Source organism: Notolepis coatsorum (genome assembly GCF_963971535.1).
Source record: "Notolepis coatsorum genome assembly, chromosome: 15".
Lineage (NCBI taxonomy): Eukaryota > Metazoa > Chordata > Actinopteri > Aulopiformes > Paralepididae > Notolepis > Notolepis coatsorum.
The window spans coordinates 61,951,052-61,963,285 of record NC_140179.1 but is presented as its reverse complement, the minus strand read 5'-3'; the positions used below and the strand labels follow the sequence as shown (position 1 = coordinate 61,963,285).

Here is a 12,234-nt window from a genome sequence, read left to right as displayed (position 1 = left end):
GACAAGTCAACAACGTTGTTACGTCGCTCCTCCCGGGGGAATTGAGGGAGGATGTAAGGGACAAACCATAGACATGTGTGTTTCAGGGTTCCTGCAGGTTTTAAGTTACACTTGAGACTTTTTAAGATGACTTTGAATAGAATGCATTACCTATTTCACAGCTATACGGTCAAACAACATTGAATACATTTACTATGAAATAAGTAATCTATTCCCTGTAACACCAGAGCTGCTCCCCATACAGTCTCACTAGACCAGGGGTCAGCAACCTTTACTATCAAAAGAGCCACTTTTCCCCCCTCCCACAAAATAAAATGCTCAGGGAGCCGCACAACCTATTTAGCCTTAAAATGAAGATAACAGTGTATAACGTTTTATATATCCCCAAGCATACCCCACATTTAGCATACAACGCCTGACAATTGCATACCCAAAGTAATTTGCGATTTATTATACTTTATACTTATAGCACACAGTTTGTTGCATTAATGGAATTATAAAGCAACACTTTTTATTGCCGTTTTTACCTGTTATAACAAAGGAAAACCTCAAACTCTTATGAAGGAGAAAGAATATTGGCTGTGTAGACTTTTCGCACTATAAGCCGCACCGGACTATAAGCCGCAGCAGCTAAATTGAATGATGTGTACATATATAAGCCGCACTGGACTATAAGCCGCATTTTAATGTTTAATTACCATATGTAAGGAGTGGAGCCTGCGGCTTAATTTGACTCAACACGGGAAACCTCACCTGGCCCGGACACGGAAAGGATTGACAGATTGATTGTTCTTTCTCAATTCTGTGGGTGGTGGTGCATGGCCGTTCTTTTATTGAGCTTTAAGTTCCCACCTCTACAGAGAACGACTCCCATTGGGACACAATACTGTCGGACAAATAACAAGAATTAACTCATTTGTATTAAGTTTAGCAAATAAGGGAACAGATAAATAACATTTCAATGCAGTAAAAAAAGCAATATTTAGATTTTCGGGTTTTGTCCACATATAAGCCGCACCGTTATATAAGCCGCAGGGTCGAAAAATGGGAGAAAAAGCCGCGGCTTATAGTCCGAAAAGTACGGTAGTCCACTTTGAAAAAAGACTACCATGTGTAGACCTACTTTGAAATAAAACACAGAAAAGGAGAAAAAACACTGGCATCTGTAGACCTACTTTGAAATAAAACCCTGAACTATGCAGCTCTATTTGAGTCCTTCCCTTATTTGTGGAAAATCTATAAAAAAAAAAAAGTTAATTTTTCGTTGTTCACAAATTTCGCACCAGATATCAGGCATACAGGTAAGCCTGCATCGTTAGTCGTGAAAGCAAATTAATCTGTCGACGCTGAATTAAACCCTCTATTTTCCTCAGACTTTCCTTTTTTTGGATTTATCCATGGTTAGCTTACTGGGGGGTCGGAAACGCAAGATTAGCCACTTGCAGACGGCAGGGAGAGGCGCGGGGTGTGACGAACTGTATATCTTAGTTGATGAAATATTTTTGTTGACTAAATATTTTAGTTGATGAAATATTTTTTCATTCAGTGTCACAGTATGACATCGATCTCCAAAATAAGAAAAAAAAGTTAAAAAATAAAAAGATTCTTTTATTTTTTTTGGCCAGGGAGCCGCAGCTGATTGGCTAAAGAGCCGCATGCAGCTCCGGAGCCGCAGGTTGCCGACCCCTGACCTAGATGTTCCCCGTGTTAACACTTCCTTTGGTCAAGCCTCCTTCCAAAATACTTTAGAAATGGACAAATTGACTCCGCACTACTTTTGAGGACTCCATCACAGTTGTTTACACACACCTGCAACTGTCACCCAGCTTTTTTGTCTGTCACCCAGGTTTTGTAGATACAGTACTGAATTCTGCCATCCGGACACATGCTATTTGAAATATGATTATAGAATATAGAATATCAGGCCTATAAATTACCTTATTATAGCCAAGTCGCACATCTATGGATCCGGCCAAATCTCCCCTTTCCAATGGCAGAGTTCAATCTGGATTTAGTATCACCAGGTGTGATTCACAAACCGTGAATGAAATCTACTGTAAGTACAGTACATTTTTTATTGTGTACATTTCTCCGCCATTCTTCATCAGATTGCAATGCCGTTTTTTGCTAGACGTTCACAGAAAGGTAGGGAAACTAACTACTACGTTCTAATTTATGCCAATAACGTTCAGGTTTGTGGCAGATAATTCCAAAAAAGATAAATAAAAAAAGTCAATCCACAAGTCATGATTGACAGGAGCTGGCTTGAGCTGGGTAGTGCCGTTTTTCTAAATTCCAAAACCCATCGAAAACCCTGGGTCTCCTCATAGGACTACAAACAAAATGTAGTAATTCATACAGTCTGTAGAGATGGATTCATGGCGTGATGTCATTTTTGGTCCGGTACCAGACCCATCGGACTTAAGAGGTTAAGCCCGACAGGCCCGGTACAGGGCTGAGATTCATTTCACGCCATAAATCGATCAATACAGAACGTATTAATTAATGTTGAATTTATTTTTCAAATGTAGCCAATAGTAAAGACACTAACCCTGTCAAATCAGCAGTCAAAGTGTATATTTTCAGCACTACGTTTGTTTACCAATGGTTTTAAGTGTTATTAGTGAAATATGAGTTTATAGAAATCTCAGCACATTGAGTCGGAAACCGGCACATATTGATGCGAGGAAGTGGCACAGCCAAAAGTGAGTAGTCTTTTGAAAGATGAGACCGGGGGCTTTCGAATTTCGAAGAACTACACTACCCAGCTCACACCAGCCCCTGTCAAACTTTGAGCCGTCTGACGTGAAATTATTTTCCAACGGCATTTTCGGGGACCATATGTCACGGGTCGAACAAACCTAAACTTTATTGCCATAAAATAGAACGTAGTTAGTTTCTTTACCTTTCTGTGAATGTCTGGAAAAAACAGTGGCTCAATCAGATGAAAAATGGCGGTGCAATTTACATTACAAAAAAGTAACTGTACTTACAGTAGATTTCATTCATGGTTTTTGCTGCCCTGTAGGGCCGCCTGGTGGTACTAAATCCAGATTGAACTCTGCCATTGGATGGAGGAGATTTGGCCCAATCCATAGATGTGCGAGTTGGCCATAATAAGGTAATTTATAGACCTGATATTCTATATTCATATTTCAAATTGCATGTGTCCGGATGGCAAAATTCAGTACTGTATCTACTGTAAATCTGCCATTTATTAATTTAATTAGATTTTTTGTACACTTGATCTCAAGAAGGTGCTGAATGAGCTCAGTTGCAATTTTTCCACGTCTGGTCAAAGTTATTCACCGTCAAAGATGGGGGTTCATTACAATTTACTCAAGCCTAGTAACAGACACAATATCTCTGACACTGGGAATACATTCCCTGAGATCCATAGATGTCCCTAGATGCTAAATAACTTGCAAATGGACCTTGTAGAAGTGGAGCAATCTTCCATTTACAATCTTTGCATTTTTAGGCAAATTTTCTGAAAATATGGCTAGGGCAGTAGGGCTTAACCCTTTCACTGCCACACTACAGAATGTTAACCATTTACTATCACACTACCGACGGTTGGTAGTGTGATAGTAAAGAGTTAACCTTCTGTAGTGTGGCAGTGAAAGGGTTAACCATTTGGTAGTATGGCAGTGAAAGGGTTAAGGAGGTTAAAAATACTTAAAATTCTGATCATTACATTCACGACCCCGCAGGAACCCTGTTGTTTGGCGTCGGCGGATATGTTACCTGGTGTTCTGGCAGAGCTCCTGGGGGGGGGGGGGGGGAGGGGCGCGGCTATCGGAACAATCTGGTGAACTCCCGGATGGCCCAACACACCTGTTTGCATTCCTCCGCACTGCAACACGGGAAAGGAGAGAGAGAGAGAGGAGAGAGAGAGAGAGAGAGAAGGCGTCAACAGCAGAATGGAACGACACACACTTGCACAAACCTCTTTCCAAAGAATGTAAGCCAAACTTATAGGAGAAAAGCCTTTTTGACAGAGATCCTTCCAAGTCTGTTCTGGTTGTTATAAAATCACATTAGGAGCTCAAGACCCATTCTGTCGGGCCTCTCTACGGAGTGGGAGAGGTCAAGGTGAGATTTATTCATAGAGCACATTTTAAAACAACCGAGGTTGGCCAAATTGTTGCATACAAAGTAGAAAAGTACTGTAAATACAATACCAATAGAAACACACTGTGCACAATTTACACAAACAGTGAAAGTACTGCAAACAGTACTACACACATAACAATACAAATACAATATAAAATGCACAGTCAAAATAGAAGCACGGATGTACGACTCAACCTGAATGAAAAGCCAGTGAGAAGACTTAAAAGATCTCTAGGGTGGGGGGGCAGATCTAATATGTAAAGGTAAACTGTTCCACAGTTGGGGGCAGCCACACCAAAGGCTCAGTCACCTTTAGATTTGAGCCTAGATTCTAAAACATCCAGACTGATCTGATGACCTCGGTGCTCTAGCTGGTGTGTGAACATGGCGGAGTACTGAGGTGGTACAACATTGGGAACGGAGGTACAGGACGGGAGCTGGTTCCTGAGCGAGCCTGAACACGCCACAGGGAATCCCTGCCGCTCCAGTTCTTCCACGTTCCTCAGTACAGGGCACTTCACCCTGCCTGGGCATGTTCGCCCGCCTGGTCCCAAACCTGGTCCCACACAGCTCCACTTCACGGTGACTGAAGTACTTGCTCAAAACGAGCCAAAAGGTTGAACCGATCCAAGCCTCGAGGAGGAACAAAACTTAAAAAGGAACACGCCAACATTTTTGGAAATTAGCTTACAGTCTTCTCCAGAGAGAGACAAGAAGATAGATACCAGTTTCCTCTCTGTGCGTTCAGTAGAACATGCATGTTCGTAGCCTAGCTTAGCACAATGAATGAAAGCGGACATGACCGGTTAGCCTAGGCATTGTCCAACTAACACCTCTCCCGGCTAACCGGTCATGTCCGCTTCCATTCATTGTGCTAAGCTAGGCTAACGGGCAGCCAGATAGCTTTCTACTGAACGCACAGAGGGGAAACCGGTATCCATCTTCTTGTCTCTCTCTGGAGAAGACGGTAAGATAATTTCCAAAAATGTTGGCGTGTTCTTTTAAATCTGCATCACTCATCTCCTCAGCCGGGTGTCAAAACCCTGGCGGTCCTGGAGGTGTACCATCTAATTAGGTGAAACTGGGGGTTTTGGAGTGCGTCACTCACCTGGTGACCTGCTTGTGGAAGTCTGTGAGCTGTTTGTGTGTGACGCTCATCCCGCCGCCTGCCGTCTCCTTGGGGAGCCCCTTCAGTGCACTCTCCAGCCAGCGACAGAACGTCTGGGGGGGACAAACATTTCACAGATGTTTAGAGGCGGTTTCATCTCCACAATGTAAAACATTCTAAATAGGTGTGGAAACTTTCAGTTCGGCCGACATTGAGTTGAATGGAATCAGCCATCTCCTTGTTTAGGACCAGTCATTTAAACAAGTTATTACCTTGGATGTCAGAATCATCTGCAATTTGTTACGTTGTTAACTAGCAAACACTTGATATATTGGTTGATGTGTATTTCCTCAGATAGCTTGTATATTTTGCTTCTCCATGCATCTCCCATAGGCTTCAATACTAGAACTGGCACCAAGCAGAGCATAGAATGCTGGTGTTCTGACGTAATGACGGTTTCCTTGATAACAGACAGGAAATAAACATGGGTTCAAACTGTTCCCTAGCAACAGAACTCTGTTCAAAACTGCCAGGGGTCTCTCCGCTGGAATGGAATGCAGAGACTGCCATCTAGTGGTGCACAACGACGTGCGTGTGTGGAGCTGGGCAACATAAGATATTCATTCTGATTCATCCGTCCTTTCATATAATGGGGTTTTCTTGTTAATGCGATACAATGTTGTTGTCCAAAATGAATGATGTATTATTTTTCCATACCCGGGCATGATATGGTGATAAATTGAAATAATCACCCTGGCCTATATTGTATTCTATTTGTATTCTATTTTTTTTTTTTATATTCCATTTAATATTTATTCTACTTTTAATCGTCTGTTAACACTTTGATCGCCGGGGTTAAATTCATAATTTACCATCCCTCGCCAGCCCTATTTAACATGGAGAAGTTCCCCTTCTTTGCAGGGCTATACCTTTTTAAATTGTATTGCTAAATTGACATTACTATGGCCCATTCAACGTCCTATATCTATTGTTCAGGGTGTAGCAACGTTATACTTTTTCATTCACATATTCATACTAAAATACGGTCTAAAGTATAAGTATGTTTTTATCGTTTTCTGCAGCTTTCTCCAGAACTTGATTTATAGCCCTAAATGCATTATATTGATGATCAAATACAGTTTGGTAGGAATCTGTTCAAAAAAAAAAATTCAACTGGACGTGCTTCTAGGAGTTACTACGTATGATCTGATGTTGACCGGATGGGGGGGGGGGTCGTTTATAATTCCGTGGGCAACGTTATATCATTCATCTAGTGTGGGTGATATGATCATTAGAGCAGTTAGTATCGAAGACATTAAAAAATAACGCTGAAACTCACCGTAGCTTCCTCGCGACGTTGGGAGATGAGCGTGGAACAGAAATTTTTCTATTATGGGATGTCGAAATATCCGATCCATTTCCAGGTTGTATAATAGTATATACGTCCAAATCATGTTGTTTATCGAGTTATTTGCAACCGATCGACATCCATTGTGTCAAGATGGAGTCCTGCTAATGATAGCGAGTGCCCGGACGAAATATGGGTGAGCACCACTTCTTCCGCATCACTTCCTGTTTGGGCGAGCGGCCGATCGGCCACCAGATGGCGCTCTTGAACCGTTGGAGAATTGAGAGGGGCTTACCAGTACATATAATGTCTCCGGGGGAGAAATATAATTTCGATCACAGATTTTTGAAATATTGATATCAAAGACGCTGTCCAGCGTCTTCGGCAGAATAAGCATGGCGGGGAAAGACGCTGAACAGCGTCTCCGGCGATTAAAGTGTTAATGTTGATGCACCAAAGGACCAAGACAAATTCTTTGTATGGGCAAGCTTACTTGGCAATAAGTAGTAAGGCAATAAACCTTTTATATATTATTATTTTCTTTTATTTAACCATGTATTTCATTAAGAACAAATGTTATTTATTATCTTATTTACAATGGCGACCTGGCAAAAGGCACAGCCTGTTGAGGGATAGGGGGCAGGGGGTAAAAGAAATACAGAACAAGATTAAAACATGGTAAGACAAACGGAACAAAACAGCCACCGCAGGCAGATACAGGTGCTAGTTCAGGAGCAGGTGTCAGTATAAATGTCCATGATAGTATCCTTGACAGCTGATTTGGAGATGAAATTGTTAAAAGAAAAAAGATTTAAAAAGGAAATTGTTCCAAAAGACCTTTGTGATTGTGAGCTGCGTGTTGCTCTCCACTCACCGGCCGGTCGAACACCATGACCTGCCAGAGCACCTCGGCCACGTCGGGCAGCGTGTACTCACCGGCCTGTCGAACACCATGACCTCCCAGAGCACCTCGGCCACGTCGGGCAGCATGTACTCACCGGCCTGTCGAACACCATGACCTCCCAGAGCACCTCTCCACTCACCGGCCTGTCGAACACCATGACCTCCCAGAGCACCTCTCCACTCACCGGCCTGTCGAACACCATGACCTCCCAGAGCACCTCTCCACTCACCGGCCTGTCGAACACCATGACCTCCCAGAGCACCTCTCCACTCACCGGCCTGTCGAACACCATGACCTCCCAGAGCACCTCGGCCACGTCGGGCAGCGTGTACTCACCGGCCTGTTGAACACCATGACCTCCCAGAGCACCTCTCCACTCACCGGCCTGTCGAACACCATGACCTCCCAGAGCACCTCGGCCACGTCGGGCAGCGTGTACTCACCGGCCTGTCGAACACCATGACCTCCCAGAGCACCTAGGCCACGTCGGGCAACGTGTACTCACCGGCCTGTCGAACACCATGACCTCCCAGAGCACCTCGGCCACGTCGGGCAGCGTGTACTCACCGGCCTGTCGAACACCATGACCTCCCAGAGCACCTCGGCCACGTCGGGCAGCGTGTACGGCGGCAGGCAGAAGCAGCAGGTGTGGATGAGCTGAGTGACCAGCTGCTGGCCGTGCTGCTCCATGGCCTGGCCAATCAGCTGCTTCCTCAGCTCAAAGTCGTCCTCGTGCTGCGGACGCAACAGGAGGGAGAAGAGCGTCACAGCTGGGCGATGCACACCGCTTTTCCAAATACTCAAATCATTAAATCTTTTTAAAAAATCTAATAGTTTATGCAAATATTGTTTTGTATTATGTTACACCACTGTATGGCATGCTGGGTATAGGTAGCTAGCTAGCCAGGTAGCATAACAGTCTATTAACAGTTGGGAAAACACCAACTGTGGTCGAGTTTATTCTTATCTACTTAATCAAGCAGAAATTGATTGAACGGCTGACTACAGGGGGAGTGATAGATGCTGCCTAGTGACAGGATTACAATTGCCCAGGATTACAATCTCGAGCCTCGCCCCCTTTTCTTGACCCACCAATCAGGACTGCTGCTTCCCTGTTTGTGTGAGGGAAGCAACAGTTGTGATTGGAGGATCAATAAAAGAGGGCAGAGCTTGAGATAGGGCAATTGTAATCCTGTCACAAGTCATCCATTACTCCCCAACCCCGATATTGAGGGAATTAAATCAATGGTTTGACGTAGTCAGTTGTTATCCAATTCCTGTGACGGATCCCAAAAAATTGGTAATTCCATCCATTCAGTTAGTCAGTAACTTATTTATGTATTTATTTTTACTTTTGATTATATAGTGATCATAGATAAACATAATTTCTCACGCTTGTTTAAATAATAGTTAATAGTAGTTGAAGTGGTTGATTATTATGATAAGGCCATTCAAATTACAGCCTGCAAAATGGAATAAGCCACCTGTTTTGCCGTATTTATGGGGGTCAAATTAATCCAAAAATAAATAAATAATAATAATCAGATTCCATCAATTATCCTGAGAAATCTTGGGGGTTACATATTGTAATTAGTTTTCAGCAGCTAATGATAATCTGTAGCAGGTCATTTTAAATGTACCATCCCTGCTCATGGTTGTAGGACTACACTTAATAGTAACCGCCTGCCAGAGACGTTTTCAAAAAGGTAGATCTATGATGTCATCGAACAGCGACCTCTAGGCAAAGAGGCCCCTCCGTTTGTTTACATCCACTCAACTCATCCACTCATCAGACCAAAACCAAGGAACTCTGAACAAAGCCCAACACAAAGAGGGTCTCTTTTGCCTGGAGAGGTGGCCGTTTGACGGCGTTACAGATTGGACCTTTACTCTCGTCACTCACATCGTTGCTGACTCCGGTGTGGATGAGGTCGCGGATGAACTTCATGACACTGCAGTTGGCGTCCCGGTGGTCCAGCGTGGTGGCGGCGATGCCACACTGGATGATGTGAACGATGATGCTGCTACTGAGGAGGGTCACCGGACTGCGCTGGACAAATCTAGAGGGGGGGGGGGGGGGGGGGGGGGGGGGGAGTAAGAGGAGTTAGAGAGGGGGAGGGGGAGAGAGAGGGGGGGGGGGAGAGTTACAGAGAGAGGGGGGGTAAGAGGAGAGTTATAGAGAGGGGGAGGAGAGTTACAGAGAGAGGGGGAGGGGGGGAAAGAGGGGGGAGGAGAGTTACAGAGAGAGGGGGAGGGGGGAGAGGAGAGTTACAGAGAGAGGGGGAGAGGAGAGTTACAGAGAGAGGGGGAGGGGGGGGGAGAGGGGGGAGGAGTTTCAGAGAGGGGGAGGGGGGAGGAGAGTTACAGAGAGAGGGGGAGGGAGGGAGAGAGGGGGGAGGAGAGTTACAGAGAGAGGGGGAGGGGGGGAGGAAAGTTACAGAGAGAGAGGGGGGGTAAGAGGAGAGTTACAGAGAGAGGGGGTGGTAAGTGGAGAGAAAGAAAATTAGATCCATCGGCAGCTAAGCTCCACATTTATTCTCTCACCAAATGAAAACACATTTCCAAAACCTCTTTGGACACATGTCATTTTTCCTCGAATCCCATGACCTCTCGGGGGTTTCCCCACGACTACAGCGAGCCACGCCCCCTTTGGACAAAAGCCATCGCTGTTTTTACACATCCCAGCGGGGCGGTCGCCTACCTAGTGGCGAGTCGGAAGAGGTCGTCCACGGTGTCGGGGTGGTTCCTCAGGCCGTTAGGCTGCTCCAGCAGCTGGAAGGTGGGCATACACAGAGCCTGAGAGAGAGAGACAACCAGAACATACAAAGTGAGTGAGTGAGTGAGTGAGTGAGTGAGAGAGACAACCAGAACATACAGAGTGAGAGAGAGACAACCAGAACACAGAGAGAGAGAGAGAGAGAGAGAGAGAGAGAGAGAGAGAGAGAGAGAGAGAGAGAGAGAGAGACGACCAGAACATACAGAGTGAGAGAGAGAGAGAGAGACAACCAGAACATACAGAGTGAGAGAGAGAGACAACCAGAACATACAGAGTGAGAGAGAGAGAGAGAGAGACAACCAGAACATACAGAGAGAGAGAGAGAGAGAGAGACAACCAGAACATACAGAGGAGAGAGAGAGAGTCAAGCAGAACATACAGAGAGAGAGAGAGTCAACCAGAACATACAGAGTGAGAGAGAGAGAGACAACCAGAACATACACAGAGAGAGAGAGAGAGAGAGAGAGTCAACCAGAACATACAGAGTGAGAGAGAGTCAACCAGACCATACAGTGTGAGAGAGAGAGAGAGAGAGAGAGAGAGACAACCAGAACATACAGAGTGAGAGAGAGAGAGAGACAACCAGAACATACAGAGTGTGAGAGAGAGAGAGAGAGAGAGAGAGAGAGAGAGAGAGAGAGAGAGAGAGAGAGAGAGACAACCAGAACATACAGAGTGAGAGAGAGAGAGAGTCAACCAGAACATACAGAGTGAGAGAGAGTGAGAGAGAGAGAGAGAGTCAACCAGAACATACAGAGAGAGAGAGAGAGAGAGAGAGAGAGACAACCAGAACATACAGAGTGAGTGAGAGAGAGAGAGACAACCAGAACATACAGAGTGAGAGAGAGTGAGAGAGTCAACCAGAACATACAGAGAGAGAGAGAGAGAGAGAGAGAGAGAGAGAGTCAACCAGAACATACAGAGTGAGAGAGAGAGCGAGAGAGACAACCAGAACATACAGAGAGAGAGAGAGAGAGAGAGAGAGAGAGAGAGAGAGAGAGAGAGAGAGAGAGAGGTCAACCAGAACATACAGAGAGAGGAGAGAGAGTCAACCAGAACATACAGAGAGAGAGAGAGAGAGAGAGTCAACCAGAACATACAGAGTGAGAGAGAGAGAGAGACAACCAGAACATACAGAGAGAGAGAGAGACTGGGCTGGGCGATATGGCCTAAATATGATATCACGATATTTTCTGACCTTTCGGCGATACACGATACACATCACAATGTTTTTCTTTTTTACCCCAAACAATTCATTATGAGGCTTACCAAGACAGTATTTGAGTTTGCAAGCTAACATTAAAGACAAAATAAAATACCCATGCATTTAGCATTTTTATATTATATATTAGATTTAGATTATTGGATTATAATATATTGCATATATTTAGCAATGAGATATTATATGATTTAGATATGAAATATGATGAATTGAAAATGGGGGACCCTGATGTAAACAAGACAAAAGTCTTTCTCTGGTCTGCATCCCCTTAACAATTGTATGTATTGAGCTGTACTGTACCCATTCTGCAATATGTTAATAAAGTTTTAAATCAATCAATCAATCAATCAATCAATAGCATTTTTATGAAACTACTGTATATTTGTATGTCTCTAAATGTTTTGATGAATTGAAAATGGAGGACCCTTATGTAAAAAAGCCGAAAGTCTTTTTCTGGTCTTCATCCTCCTGTACTGTATTGTACCCATTCTGCAATCTGTTAATAAAGTTCTCATTCATTCATTCTGACGGAAAACAGAATAATTTTGATTGACAGTCCAGTCTGCCAATTACGTCACACCGCTTGCACCCGCCCTGCTGTTCTTAGCACCAATCGGCAAGCGCTATTCGTTTTTGACTTCCTGAATGTCCTGTGTGCTCACATCAACAAAGCTACTTACATTAGCTCCCCGCGACCGACTAGTAGGAGACCAGTGCTCCACAGGATGACTAAATGAGCCATAATGATTTTACCTCAACG

The 12,234-nt window shown here is 44.3% G+C and overlaps 1 protein-coding gene across 1 annotated transcript in view; it reads right to left on the bottom strand.

Annotated features, from left to right (window-relative positions):
• tnpo3 (transportin 3) overlaps positions 1-12,234 on the bottom strand; it is a 58,158-nt gene that overhangs the window by 3,447 nt on the left and 42,477 nt on the right. Inside the window, exons 18-22 of the mRNA XM_084330830.1 lie at positions 10,178-10,272; positions 9,380-9,536; positions 8,044-8,211; positions 5,225-5,337; positions 3,748-3,856 (exon numbers count right to left, since the gene is read on the bottom strand). Coding sequence (XP_084186956.1) covers positions 3,796-3,856; positions 5,225-5,337; positions 8,044-8,211; positions 9,380-9,536; positions 10,178-10,272 — 594 coding nt within the window. The 3' untranslated portion in view covers positions 3,748-3,795. The remainder of the gene's footprint in view (positions 1-3,747; positions 3,857-5,224; positions 5,338-8,043; positions 8,212-9,379; positions 9,537-10,177; positions 10,273-12,234) is intronic.